The sequence below is a fragment of the Panthera uncia genome, unplaced genomic scaffold, assembly GCF_023721935.1.
Source record: "Panthera uncia isolate 11264 unplaced genomic scaffold, Puncia_PCG_1.0 HiC_scaffold_379, whole genome shotgun sequence".
Lineage (NCBI taxonomy): Eukaryota > Metazoa > Chordata > Mammalia > Carnivora > Felidae > Panthera > Panthera uncia.
Genome location: NW_026059516.1, coordinates 1 through 14,969, shown reverse-complemented (window position 1 = coordinate 14,969; position 14,969 = coordinate 1). Strand labels below are relative to the sequence as shown.

The following is a 14,969-nucleotide window of genomic DNA, read 5'->3' as shown; positions in this document are numbered from 1 at the left end:
ACCAGCAATCAAAATTCTTGCTATCTACCCTCGAGAAATATTTGCACATTGCATACAAAAGAAAGAGAACAAAGTACTGCAGAATTGTCTGTGACTTCAGAAAATAGGAAACACCATAGATGTAAAAAATCAGGGTCTGGATAAATAAAATATGGTCCGTGCATTTTAAGAACAACTCTTCAGAAGTTTTTAACTTAATTTGTATAAATCTCGAAAACACTGCATTCAGAAAAAATATATGTAGCAATTCTTCTCGGACACTTAATGTGTATCTACTCTGAGGGTTTTACATGCATTAAGTTGTTTGATACTCAGATCTACTATTTCAAGCAGATACTATCATTATTATGAGGAACCAAAGCACAGACATGTCAAGCGACTTTCCCAGAGTCACAGCTCTGTCTCTCCAGAGTCCATGCTTTTGACGGCTCTACTCACCTGACCCAAAGAGGCTGCAAAACCGTGTGCACAGGGGAGTAGCTGTTAGTATCAATATCATTTTTTAAAGGACTGAAATATGGGAAGAAGTATACTAAACTCATTTTCATGCTGCCTTGGCCAGGAAGTTTGCAGCGTGACGGGATTGAGGAGAAATCAGAAAGGACTACAGCAGTATCTTTAACATTGTATTTCTTTTTTTAAGAAACAGTATGTTAATTTGTAATTTTTGAAACCATAATCAAACATGAAAAAATGAAAATGAACTTGGAAAAATTTTAACAGTGGTTGACACAGATGAGGGCAATATGGATAGTTATTTATTTTTTTTTTATTTAATTTTTTTTTTCTTTCTTTTTTTTTTTTTTTTTTTTGCACTTTGATACATGGCTCAATTTGAAAGAAAGAAAGAATACTTGGTGGGGCGCCTGGGTGACTCAGTCAGTTAAGGGCCCAACTTCCTCTCAGGTCATGATCTCGAGGTTCATGAGTTCCAGCCCCACATCGGGCTCTCTGCTATGAGCACAGAGCCTGCTTCAGATCTTCTGTCCCCGGCCCCTCTCTCTGCCCCTCCCCAGCTTGAGCTTTCTCACTGTCTCTCAAAAATAAATAAGAAACATTAAAAAAAAAAAAAAAAAAGAATACTTGGTGACAGATCCCTTTCCCCAAAGAATAGGAAAGCATCCCTGTCCCCATAGATGGCGCCAGGATATCTGCATTAAAAAAACCCTCCAGAGGTATTCAGATGGCAGGGACAGCTGTATTTGGCAGAGGTGTGGGGCTCTAGGGAAAGCTCACGGCTTTGAAAACCGGGATCCCGTCTCCCATCATCACTACACATTAGCTGCGTGATCTTGAACAAATTAGCCTCTCAGAACCTCAGCTCCTCCATGCATAAAATGGAGTAATACCTCCTCCACCAAATTGAATGGGACCCAAATCCCGCCCGCTCCGTGTCTGGTTTGTCACATACTGTGGTTCCACGGACACTAGAATTTGACTTTCTATCTTCCCTCAACACTTTGAATGATTCTAACTTAACCGTGCGTTTTGCCAGGCTGTTTAGAAGGGTAGAAGGCATGCTGGCCTATACAATGTCTAGAGCAGCTTCTGAAATATATTTGGGAAAAAAAATCAACACACACTAACAATAACAGCAACAAAAACCCTTCACCAATCACTGATAGAGAGACCTCTGTTTCCTCCTCTGTGAATGTGTAGAATAATACCACTTACTGACCATGGAAGTTGAGACTTGGGATAATGCTTTAAAAAGTTCACCCAGAGTACACACACACACACACACACACACACCCTTTGGGTGTATTTTATCTAGTCCTGGTAATTTAGTTACTTGTGGTTTATTAATTAGGTTGAAAACATCCTGTTAATTTGCTATTATTTAATTTATTAACTGATTAAGGCCTGACCTCTCAAGGGGAAAATGCTGATTAACTATATAATACAAAGGCTAAAATGTTGCATAGGAGCATTTTACAGATACATTCTTTCTCGTGAACAGTTTGTCATTCAGAAAGTACTCAGTCTCTCTTCTCTGTTCTTTCTCATTTCTTGCTCTCACTCAGGCAGACCTTCCCCTCCCCAGCCCACCCCTGCCTCCTTTGGATAGCCAAGTTCAGTATTTTTAAAAATAGACCCTACTTTTTAGGTAGATTTTAGATTTATAGAAAAATTGAAAGGATAGTATGAAAAATTTCCACACACTCTGTACCCAGACCCCCCTATTATTAGCATCTTGTGTTAGTGTGGAATGTGTCAGAGTTAATGCATTAACACTTATGCATTTTCTTTAAAAAAAATTTTTTTTTTACATTTATTTATTTCTGAGAGAGAGAGACAGAGCATGAATGGGGGAGGGGCAGAGAGAGAGAGGGAGACACAGAATCCGAAGCAGCCTCCAGGCTCCGAGCTGTCAGCACAGAGCCTGAGGCAGGGCTCGAACTCACAAACCATGAGATCATGACCTGAGCCCAAGTTGGTCGTTCAACCAACTGAGCCACCCGGGCGCCCAACACTTACGCCTTTTCATAAACTAAAGACCATAATGTATTTGAATTTTTTTAGTTTGTATCTAATGTCCTTTTTTCTGCAGTAGGATCTCATTCCAGACACCACATTACATTTAGATGTTACATTCCTCTAGGCTCCCCTTGATTGTGACAATTCCTCAGACACTTCTTATTTTTGATGACCTTGACAGTTTTGAGAAGTATGGGTCAGGTATTTTGTATGATGTCCTTTAACTGAGTTGTGTGATGTTTTTCTCATAGCTAGACTGGGTTATGATTTTAGGGGAGGAAGACCACAGAGGTAAAGTGTCATTTTCATCATGTCGTATCAGAGGTTCATACGATCTACATGACTCATCATTGCTGGTATTGACCTTGATTACCTGGCTGAGCTACTGTTTGTTGGGCTTCCCACACCCTTTCCATCCCATCTGGTTTGGAAGAAAGTCACACTGTGCCACTCACATTTAAAGAGTGCATATACTCTTCTTCTGTAAGTACAGAATATCTATTTAGATTATTTGAAATCTTCTGCATGGACATGTGTCTGTACCCCATTTACTTATGTATTCAGTCACCAGATATAATTTTATTAAAGAATAAAATTTACCTGGGATAAAAGTTTAATTGGTTCAAAAACATTCCTTCTTAAAATCCAGGGCAAAAAAAAATTTTAAGAAAAAAATAAAGCCTAATTGACTTTGCTTGTATTTAAATTTAATTTCACTCTTAATTGAACATTTAATATATATAACACTGGTCTGTAGAGGATATAAGATGGCTGAGCCAAGGTTCCCTGCCTGAAGAAACAGGCCCGGACAGAAAATGTGCATGCATAACCAGGCAAATATGTGCTGCGGTTAAAAGTAAAGTGCTTTGGGAACACTGAGAAGATAGTAATTCATTCAAGGAAAGCTCGGTAAAAGAAGTCTGAAATCAGGGCCAGCTTCCTGTGTGTGCAACCAGTGATTCTGAACGATTCTGACTATGAACGGAGAAACTGAAGCCCAGGGAGAATGAAAGACTTCACTAAGGTCTCATAGTTGGTTAACGTGAGCGCCTGAGCTGAAAAGCAAGTCTTCCAATTCCAGATCCCATGTTCTTTTCGCTGCATCCAACTAGGAAATAACACAGAAGGCTGCTCTGCATTATCCAAGGCGGAAATGAATACTTACCTCAAACAAGCGCAAGACCTTGGCCAGGGCACCAACTTCTTCCTTGAGTGAGAAGATCAGTGATATGGCACCATCTTGATTGGAATTGTCTTCAATATAGCTTGTTTCCTACAAGATGAAGTGCTCCTGGTTAAAATGTTTTCCTATGAAATCTGCAAGCAAGAGGCCGGCATAAACCCTCTCTTCTAGTTAAGGCTTGGAATGCGATGAGTTACATATATTCTACACAGTAAGTATATGATTTCTGGTAGAAAATATGTAAGTCAAGGGGAGTGATATTTACAATGATGCTCCTAGATCAGGATTCACTTTTAGAAAACTCTCATTATTCACTGATATCACCAGTCACCCTATAGACCCAGTACCTTTTAATGAGCATCTACCAAGTGCCAGGCACTACTAGGGCTCTGAGATACAAAAATGAATAAAACAATTCCCATCCTTCAGGAGCTCAATATTTGGCTTAATAGACACATAACACAAAGAGCCTTAGAGGTAGTATAATACAATTCAAAAAGTGTCCAGAAAAACACTGAAAAATACGGTGTGGAAAGTTCTAAAAATGGGTGGTTGAGACCAAAGACCTCGGTTGGAGCCCTCTGTCTTCCAGTTATCAACTGAAACACTTTGGGCAATAGCTTGGCCTTTTTAGTTTCCTTATCTGGAAAATCATGCTAATAATAAACCCTGTCAAAGCAATATTCACATGATGAAAAAAAAAGATAAAACAGTTTACATATAAAAATGATGGAAATACGGGGCACCTGGGTGGATCAGTTGGTTGAGCGTCCAACTCTTGATTTCAACTCAGGTCATGATCCCAGGGTCATGGGATTAAGCCCCATGTCAGGCTCCGTGCTGAACACAGAGCCTGCTTGGGATTCTCTCTCTCTCTCTCTCTCTCTCTCCCTCTCCCTCTCCCTCTGCCCCTATACTCTGTTCTCACACACACTCTCTCTAAAATAAAATAAATAACAATAAAATTTTTTTAATGATGGAAATATTGTAAATACACAAGAATGACTCTTTAGCCTTGGCAAAGATCCCAGGGAAGCATTATGCTCAGGAAAGCGTTGTCCTGTATGTTGGGATCTATGATATCCAATTACTGAAAAAGTCACAAAATGCATAAAAGAAACACAAATAACCTACCAGAAGAGGGATGTCCTAAACTATATAGCAAAGCTTCTCAAGGATCTAGCACTTTCTACATGCACATGTCAGCAAACTAATGTGGGATTAGGGTTGGCGTCTCAGGGTTAGCTGAAACCTTTAAAAATTATAAAGTTTTGCAATAATAATATACAAAGCTCCATGTGTACCGACAAATAAATAGCACATACCCCAAACTATGAAGGAAAAACCATGCAGAACAATTACTCTCTTATAAGCAAGTTAATGAAATTGGTGGGATGGATGTTACATCATCTCAATGAGACGGCTGTGTTGGGCAGACTCTACCAGTGACGGCATAATAACCCTTGCATGAATATTGATGACCTTTAGGATGAAATTCTTTTCATTCAGAAATTTCAGATTTTCCCAGAGCCTCACAGAGGTGGGGCAACCACCCCCTTATTTTGCAGATGAGGAAACTGTGGGCCAGAGAGAGAAAGGTGTAATGCCTCTAAAGCCACACAGGTGTTGGGTAGCAGGTCAATAACCCAGGCTCTAAATTATCAGCAGATGTAATTAGAAAGGGCTTCAAATGAACTGTAAGACTGAACCGTTATATATCCCTATATGGACCATGATATTATCTTTCTTAAAAAACATTTGTTTTGTCTTTTTAAAAAATTCCAGTAGAGTTAATCTACCATTTATTAAGAGCCTGTAATGTCCCAGGCATTATAATAGGCACTTGATTTGGATTATCTCATTTAATTTTGATACCATTAGGAGGCAGGTTTTATTATCCAGCAGGTGTCTGCTTTTACTGATGACAAAATGAAATCTCAGAGATATACAGTCAGCAATGGAGCCAGGGTGAGACCCCACGCCATTTGAGCCCAGCATTCATCCATGAATCACGGCTTCTTGTAAGACTCTATCCTGCCTCTCCCTCTTTTAAACCCCGCCACAGACATGCAGAGGAGTGTCTGATATACATCTTCTTCCTCCCAGAGAACACTGAGTCCTTAGTCTTTTCTGATTTCTTTGAAATGACAAAAGATTTCCATTTCTGGTTCACTTGGCAACGTTCTCTTCTGTTGGCCTCCAAGAAAATAACACATTCCAGATATATCTCAACAGGTGCCACCCATAACTGGGACAATTCAGACCTGAAGGCACCTGGGCTCAGAACTCTGTCACCACCACCTTCCCACTCCTGTACATGTCCAAGTCCCACCTGACCTCTAGAAGTGACCCTTGGGGTCAGGTCCTTCTTTTGTTCTACTGCCACCGCTGTGATCCAGCCTTAGTGATCTGTATCAGTCTGGTTCTAACAGAATTTTGCTTGTGTCCTTCTACTACTCAGAATTCCCCAAAGGCTCCAAAGGCCAGCAGGAGAAAATACCTCTTTCTGATATTCAAGAGTTCCTTGGTACCTTATCTCCCGAGGCCGCCCTCAGGAACTGCCTCTCTAGCAAATCATCTTTCTTCTTGCCTTTTCAGCTCATTAGAACAGATGCTCTACCCCAGTCTCCACGCTCCCCTTTCAAATATCTAAGTCTGCCTCTAAAGCCCTCTTGGGTCTCACTTCTGTCGGAAGACCTCTGTCCTCCCCAGCTGAAGTGAATAATCCCTCCTTGACCTATGCGTTCCATTTGGCTTCTGATGTCCATGTGGGACTCGACTGGCAGAGCTGGCCCTGTCTTTAGAGTTGATCTAGTTCCACCCCCTTATTTTGCAGATGGGGAAACTATGGGCTAGAGAGAGAAAGGTATGACTCCTCTGAAGTCACACAGGTGGTGGGTAGCAGGTCAAAAACCCAGGTTCCTAAGTATCATTCTGTACAATTCCTTCTGCTATGTGCATTATGTCCACATTAAGGCCTCTGTGTCTTGCAGACCAGTTATCCAATATCATTCCTGACAGCCCATTCTAATCCACACCTGCCCCCTTCACTTTCTTCTTTCCCCCGGTTCACTTTCTAGATCAGATTGTCAATGAGTGTTCCTTTTTTCTCCATTCCAAAATTACCTGGGGAGTCTTTGTTCAAATGCAGATTCCTGGGCCCTGCCCTAGCCCATCACATCTGAGTATGTGGGGTAGGATCTTAGAATCTGCATTTTCAAAAGGTCCCAGATGATTCTTAACCGTGGAAGATTTTGAAACCACTGATAAATATACAGCCCAATTTTTTTAATTATGACTTTTCCCAAATATGTCTGCAAATTCACATTTTCCATATGGAAAGGTACTACTCTTTATTGTTATTAATATTAATAGTAGGATGTGGCATTGAATGAACCCCCACTATGTGCCAGGAGCCATACTTGGTGATTTTTATAGTTAATAAGCATCATCATTGCCAGCAGCTAGTACTGTTATAAGAGTCTACAAGTAGTAGCTCATCTGGTCTTCACAATAGCCCCATGAGGTGGGTGATGTTATTTTGCAAAGGAGGACACAGACTCTGCCAGCTTAAGTGGATTGTCCAAGGACAGCCCGCCAATGGTGGCAGAGCCTGGATTTGAACATGAGTCCAACAGTTCCGAAATCCGTATTCTGCCTCCCAGTGACAGACCCGAGGGAGACAACATATAGCTTCCCTTTGCAAAACTTGAGGGACTTTAAATGAAAAGAAGCTCAAGGGAGTTTGTGAAATAAGGTGGCCTTGGGTAGATTCTGATTCCAGCATCACTATGTGGATCCAGCATGGGACCTTGGGCAAGTCTCTTCCAGAATATATTTGTATTGGCTCATCATCCATGCCTTATTTGTTTCCCAAAAGCGTATGAGTTGGCTTAGAAACGCATGTAGACCCGGGATGGGCAAAGGTAGAGAAAAGTAGCTCAGACACCAGATAGGAAGAAATAGTGCAGGGAAAATGAACTTTACTAGCGCCCAGGATGGAAAGAGTTTTGATCATTGGGCAATACGTTTAACAGCAGAAATATATTCCCTATGGTTGTATCTAACAAATGCATTCCGTTTTCCTTGGAAAAGAGCGTTTTTCAAAATTGCAAACAATAATACTCTTTAGCAAGGTATTCTAAGGGCACCTGCAATCTTAGTGTCATGGTAGGAGGCCTGTATTTGCAAGTGTGATTATATGTATACACAGGCACAATGTAAGACAACCAGAAAAAAGGATGCAGACATCCTGCCATGGACACACTACACCCCATATTCCAGCGTGTTTCTACAGGAGGAAGAAGTGTGGCAGCGAGCGCCCAGGGTGTTGAAGTGTGATCTACATTTGAACACTGGCTTCACCATTCAGAGCTATGATTTCTGAGTTCCTCTTATCCCGTATTCCACTGCCCTGTTCTATTTTCCTTCACAGCTCTTTCCCCTACACGAAATTATTTGTTCATTTGGTTAGTTTCGTATTACTTTTGTCCTCCACTAGAATGTAAGTTTCACTAGCGCAGAAATTCCACTGCGCCTGGCACAGAGTAGGTGCACAATAGGTCTACTGGGTGAATGAATGAGCCGAACATCTCTTGCAGGGTTGTTGTGCCTGTGGCGTGGGTAGAGCACTTGACACATCACATGCTCTCCAGCCTTATGTCAGCATTACGTCCAGCACGTGCTGTTCATCTGGGTCGGGAGCTTCGAGAGGGCAGAAAGTAGGTCTTTCTTGCAGACTTTCAGAGCTGGAAGGAATGCTTGAGACTATTCCGGTCCAACTCCCCCGCCCTCAGTTTTACAAATACCAAACTGAGCCTCTTTGCCCCAGTTAGACGACTTCCCCGATACACAGCTTCAGTAAACCAAAGACAAGAGCCCATGTCCGCTGACTCCACGTCCAGCATCCTTCCATGGTGTAGCCATACCAACCACTGTGCTTGACTCAGTGCCTGTGTCTCTTGCCAATGTTCCATACCCAGTTTGTGGAACACGTCAGTCGGTTCTGGCTAGACACGGTGTTCCAGGAACTGTGCTAAAAGCTTGACAGACACTATTTCATTTCATTCTCATCCTAACCCTAGGACATGGGTATTTTTATCCTAATTTTTCAAATGAATAAACCTGCAGCTTTGCAAAGTTAAATACCCTGCTTTCCATGCAAAGGTAAGACATGCTGTAAACTCTCACTTTTTACCCCCCAGTCATCAAGAGCGATCATCTGTGGTTCTCAATCTTCTAAGTGTTCTATGAAGAAAGCTTTAAGCCCCCATGGCTCCCTAACCAGATCATAGCCCCTAACTTCCTCCCATGGTTGTAGGGGCCCCACTGCCAGAAACACCAGGACTGAATGATGACCGGGCCAGAATCTATTCTGTGATCCGTCTGACAACCACACTGTCCCTCCTCAACACAAACTGTCTCCCAAGTGCTACCTTTCCAAAGGAAGTCTTTCTCACTGGACTCAAAAAAAAAAAAAGTCAGTCCAAAGTTCTATGGTCTCTCTAGTTATGCTAAAACATCAACTATCCTCTCCCCTCCAGCTTCTGTTCTCTAGACGGGTCTCATTGATCTTGTAAATGACAGCTGTCTGTAAGCTCACGTTATCTCCCAGGGCTGGGCTTTACGTCTGAACCCCAGAGTCTGCAAGTGTGATAAGTCAATTCAAGAATGTATGCTGCCATTTTTCACCTCAAGAGAAAGGCAACGGGTCCCGAAGAACAGAATGCACCCTGAGTATTATCCCCAAGTCACGTTTAGGGTTCTCTCACATTCCAAGTCCAAGGCTAAGTCCTGTTCATTTCCCTCTCTGTTTAATTTTTCTCCTTCCCCAGGTCTGAGTAAGTCCAAGACTTCTTCATGCCTCCTTTTTTCCCAAAGGTGAAAAAAAGAATACAATTTCTTACAACGTTGCCATTTTGAAAGTTGGCTGAGAGCGCTACATAAACATCACAGGAGAGCAGATCTAGAAGAATCCCATCTCCCATACCGGATCATTGAGAACCAGCCCCTTCACTGTAGGAAAGAGAAAGCAGGCAACAGAGAGGGCCAGTGACTTGTCAAAAGACACACAGCTACTTGGGGGCAGCTCTGGAAGCCAGATCCCCATCTCCTAAAGCAGTGCTCTTTCCCTGAAAGCCACACAGGACAGATGTCCTTCCCTAGGGAACGGTCCTTGAGGACACGTGTTATCTGTTGCCTTCCTGGACATTTCCATCATTCTTCAAATTCTCCGTGAGCTTAAGAGAGTAGGAAAGAACAACATTCCTCAGACCCTTTCCTACCGGGGACCAGACGTCCCTCCCTCCCTGAGGCCAGCCCCGGCTCACCTGTCCGTCAGAGAGTTTCCTGCCAAAACCTCGGTTTTCCAGGACCACAGCCGACATGCTGGCTCCCCGTGCGAGTGAGGCGTCTAACTCCGGGGCGTCGGTGGCAGGCAGTTTCGCAAACAGCAAGTGCTGCTCCTGAGGTTTTTAACCTGGCGTTAGGAGGAGAGGAGAGATTGCAAGGATGTCCCCTGCCACTTACCGGCCACAGTGAAGCCCCAGGTGGGCGTTGTCCTGACGTAGTGGGCTCCGGGTCACCTGGCCCGACCGCCCAGAGGGGAGGGTGTGGCGGATGCGGGGAGGCAGGACTTGGCTGCCGGCCCTCGGTGGGGCGCGGGGCCGCCTCCGCGCTGGCGTTGAGACAAGGTTGGCACCTCCAGGACGCAAGAGCACGGGAAGCGGGTTCTGTGCAGTGCGAACAACCCCGCGATCCCCTGATGACAAAACCTGTAAAAAATAATCCTTTCTTCCCCAACCCCGCTCCCCATAGGAGCACAGCCAGGATCTTAATTTAGATTTATATTGGTGGGGGGCGGGGTCCTTTCTATTCACCATTAAGCCAACCATCTTTCTGTGCTGGGACTTCAGAAAGCAAGACTTTCTGTGCTGGGACTTCAGAAATGCATTCGCACGCCCTCGAGCTGTTCACGCAAGGGCCGGGAGCGCCCAAAGGAGAGTGGGAGAGCCACCTGGCCGGGATGCGGTGAGAATAGGAGTAAGAATGAGAACGAGGTACCGTATTACGCACTGAGTACAGTTCTCGCCATAGAGTTGAACCCTCAATAAATGGAAGATCCTGTTTAAAAGTATGTGACCACAAATAATCATCGAACACCTGTAGTGTGTGTGGGAAGGTATTCTCCGCACTGAGGGTGAAGCAGTGAATGAAACAGAGGCCCCCCTGCCTCCCCCGCCAAGCTGCCTTTCTGTGAGCGAGACAGAGAATACGTTAATAAATAAATTTAGGCAGAGCTAAGCCTTCTGAAGAATATAAAACAAGGAGACGGGCTAGGACAGAGCTGGTGGGTACTGGAGACTGGACTCCTTCAAATGAGCAGGAAGATGTCATTCACTCCCATATTTTCAGAGCAGGAATCTGAGATGAAGCATTCGTTGCCAGCGGGAAAACAAAATAACGAGGACACAGCCACGTCAGAGGTTCGGAAGAGATGTGAAAAAATCAGGGGCATCAAGGCCTGGAGGGCCTGCCTAATATTTACCCAGGAGAGAAAACAAGCCAATAATAGAGGTCGCTAGAGATCCACCCCCTCCTATCCCACCATGCTGTGACAGAATGATCAAACATCTGCCAAAAAAAAAAAAAAAAAATCTCCTATTTGAGATCCAAAACAAATGGACTAACTCCTGGTTCCATCACTGATTAGCCATGCTATGTAGCTTTGGACAAATCCATGCCTCAGTTTCTTCGTCTTCAAAATGGGGGTTTTAAGGGTTGTTGTTTAGGGTTCCTTGAGCCTCTATGACGTGCCAGGCTTTCTACTGGCTGCTAAGAATATAGACATAATTAAATGTGACTTCGGTCCAAAAGGAGTCTTTGAGTGTCTGATTGGAATTTCCTACGGTAAACTGGAAGATCAATGTTGTTGAACCTGAAAGGGCAAACCCTGACTTCCACCCTCAGGAGAATCTATCCTTTATCTAATGTCAATATTTTTTTAGCACGGTAGACATGAGATGAAGAGTTTTCTTCAGCCCCAGGACTGCGTCACAAGCATCATTTCATCCATTGATGTTGTTGGCATCCTAAGGACAGCAACGGATGTGATGGCAACTGCCATATAACAGCCATGCCATAAATAAAAGCAAACAATGACAGCTAGTCCCACATAAAAATGCCCCAGACCTGGGTTTTAGAGCACACTTAATTTTCAGTTACTTCAGAGAAAAACACTAATGCCTTCTTTTAAAAATATTATTCTGGCAAAAAAGAGAACATTTCTCTATGCACTAAGATAAAAACTCCCAATGGTTGTTATATAAATTTTGTAGGTGATTTTTCAGCTGTCTTCTTGTTAAATGTGTGTGGAATATAATGTGTTGCTCTTATAACAAGGGTAATGCTGAGTCCTAAAAAAAATTGCTTTGGACCCCGATGCAGGTCTAGAAGGAGCATCCAAGAATGCAGTGTGCAGACCATTGAGATATTGTGAATGGCCACAGAAAGGTCCACCATGTCGCAAGTTGTGTATATGGTACACTTAGAGCTGACCTTCACCGATTTGGAAGGTGAAGATTTCCCAACCACTGCAGGTTATCAATCTCTTTTATTTAACCTCATATGCGGAGAGCTGAGTTAATCATAATCTATGAATTCATGGCACATAATCAAAACCTACAAGGTCCTGTCTTGTTTAATTTATTCATTCTTTTTCATCTTCATTCCCTACCTCTACTCCCTTCCCCCGGAGGTATCATCCTTGTGTTTAACACTTAGCCTTGGATTTTTATTTTTTTTAATTTTTTAATGTTTATTTATTTTTGAAAGAGACAGAGCGTGGGTGAGGGAGGAGCAGAGAGAGAGGGAGACACAGAATCTGAAGCAGGATCCAGGCTCTGAGCTGTCAGCACAGAGCCTAACTTTCGGGGGGCGAACCCACAAACTTCAAGATCATGACCTGAGCCGAAGTCTGACGCTTAACCAACTGAGCCACCCAGCCAGGCACCCCTAGCCTTGGATTTTTAGAATGTATGGAAATATTGGTGCTTGTATGTACTTTTCGTGGATATGAGTGATGTTGTGGTATAGTATTACTATAGAACATAGATGGACTATAGATTTCACAGTTTCTAACTTTTTCTTTGACCATATCCTTAGGATCTAACCATGCTGTGAATGTACATCTAGTTCTTTGCTTTCCTAACTGGTGTGGACTACTCCACCATATTTGATTTCTCCATTCCCCAGTGATGGACACCTCGGCTGTCTCTAACTTTCCTCCACCCCAAACAATTCTGCAAGAAACACCTTCCTCCTTGTCCCCTTAGAGACCTGTGTGAGAATTTGTCTTGGATAGAGGGGTGGGATCCTAGATCTTAAGGAACATGCATTCTTAACTGCACAAACTACTGCCAGATTGCCCACTAGAAAGGCTTGTACTAGCCCACAACCCTACCAAAAGGGCCAAATAGTTCCTGTTGCTGAGCATCCCCAGTACCTGGCATCTTCTAAATGTCTGATTCTTTGTCAATCTGGTCAGTTTGAAAAAAGTATGCCTTTGCTGTTTTTATTTTGCATTTCTCTTGTGACCACTGAGTTTGAATATCTCTTTAGACACTTATGCCACTTAGATTTCCCATGCTGTCAATAGTTCATTATATCCTTTGCCTATTTTTCTACTAGGACTCCTGTCTTTCCATGTTGACTTGCAGGCATAACTTGTATAGTCTAGATGTCAGCCATATGCCTTTCTCAGTCACTAATCTATCACCATCAGTCGTCAACTGGTGTTCTTCCTTGAGAAAAAAAATAATTCTGATGTAATAAAGATTGATCTTTTAAAATTTTTGTGGTTTGTACTCTTAGTGTCTTGTTTAAGAAGTCCTTCCTCATCTCTAAGTTACAAAAATATTCTCTCCTTTCATCATCACTGGTTTTATCTTTCACATTTGGATCTTTAATCTATCTGTATCTCTTTGTGGGTGGGATAGAGTACTGACTCAGAGTTGTTTTTGTTTTTGTTTTTCTGTCTCTCCTCTCTTCATGTCATGAGTCAGTTTTTCAACAACATGGACAAAGACTTTTCTTCATTGACTTTTTATGTCAGAACTTTCTCAGCTGAGATGAAATGACTCCTTCTCAGAAATGCATAATAAGAGACACCCCTTTGACTTTTGGTACCACATGTACAGTTTTCCAAATTGCCATTTATATTTGAGTCTGTCTCTGAGATTTAATTTTTATTCCATTGGTTTATTCTATTATGCCTCCTTTTGTGTCATTATCCTGCTGCATTTATTAATATCACAGTATGGTTTGGTAATTTATCTTAATATCAAGTTGGCAAGTCCCCCTTCTTCTCTTATTTTTCCTGAAGTGTACTTATCTGTTATGCACATTTATTCTTCCATATTCCAGCTGAAATTTTTATTGATTTGGCTCTGAATTTGGTTCTGATTTGGCTTCATCAGGGGATGCTTGTGTTAAATAATAGCATTAATAGCAGACATACATGCTAGCCAAAGCTTATTATGAATGCAGCCAAAGTTTCTCCATTCCTATTATGTGTGTTATAGGGTTTTGGTGTCAGAACCATCATTAAATTTATGAAATCCTCTCTGTCCCTCGTGTGCTGAGGTTTGTTTGTTTTCATCACGAAGTGTTGAACTTAGCAAGCGCCTTTTCTGCATCTACTGAGAAAATTACGCGATGGCTTCCTTCTAGTCTATTAAGATGGAAAATTATACTGGCAAAACTTTTGGATGTTAAGCTCTCCTTGCATACTAAGATAAACCATTTTACTACTTGTTCCATCATTATTTTATTTTGAAATCAAGATTACAGTAGCCTTACACAAGGAGTTGTAAAAAAAAAATTTCCTTGTTTTTATAATTTTGGGAACAACTACAGAAGATGCAAATTATTTGTTTCTTGAGAATTTGGTAATATTTTTTATAAATACAATGGATCTAAAATTTGAAGGGCCAGGAAAAGTAGTAGATTATATTTCAATTTACTTAACTATTATTGACCTAGTTATGCTTTCTATTTCTTCTCATTCTATATTTTTCCAAAATTAATTCAGTCCATCAAGGTCTCAACAAAACGGACATATTCCTGTTCATAACATTCTTTCCTTGTTTTTAAAAGTTATATTGTCTGCTTTATTCTCTCTTTCTAGTTCCATATTTTATTTGTGTCTTTCCCCATTTGCCAGATGTTTGTCCGTGAAGACTCAGCATTCATAAGACTGATCTTCTTTAGTGTTTGTGCTGTTTTCTACTGAATTGTTTCTCCCCAGTTT

At 42.0% G+C, this 14,969-nt stretch overlaps 1 protein-coding gene across 2 annotated transcripts in view; it reads right to left on the bottom strand.

The window, feature by feature from the left end:
• LOC125918018 (phenylalanine-4-hydroxylase-like) overlaps positions 1-10,214 on the bottom strand; it is a 49,081-nt gene extending 38,867 nt beyond the window's left edge. Inside the window, exons 1-2 of one of the 2 annotated variants that reach the window (XM_049624075.1) lie at positions 9,991-10,214; positions 3,644-3,751 (exon numbers count right to left, since the gene is read on the bottom strand). In XM_049624075.1, the coding sequence (XP_049480032.1) occupies positions 3,644-3,751; positions 9,991-10,047 (165 nt within the window). In that variant the 5' untranslated portion in view covers positions 10,048-10,214. The remainder of the gene's footprint in view (positions 1-3,643; positions 3,752-9,990) is intronic. The other variant, XM_049624076.1, reaches the window with a different exon arrangement.
• Between the last annotated feature and the right edge of the window lie 4,755 nt (positions 10,215-14,969).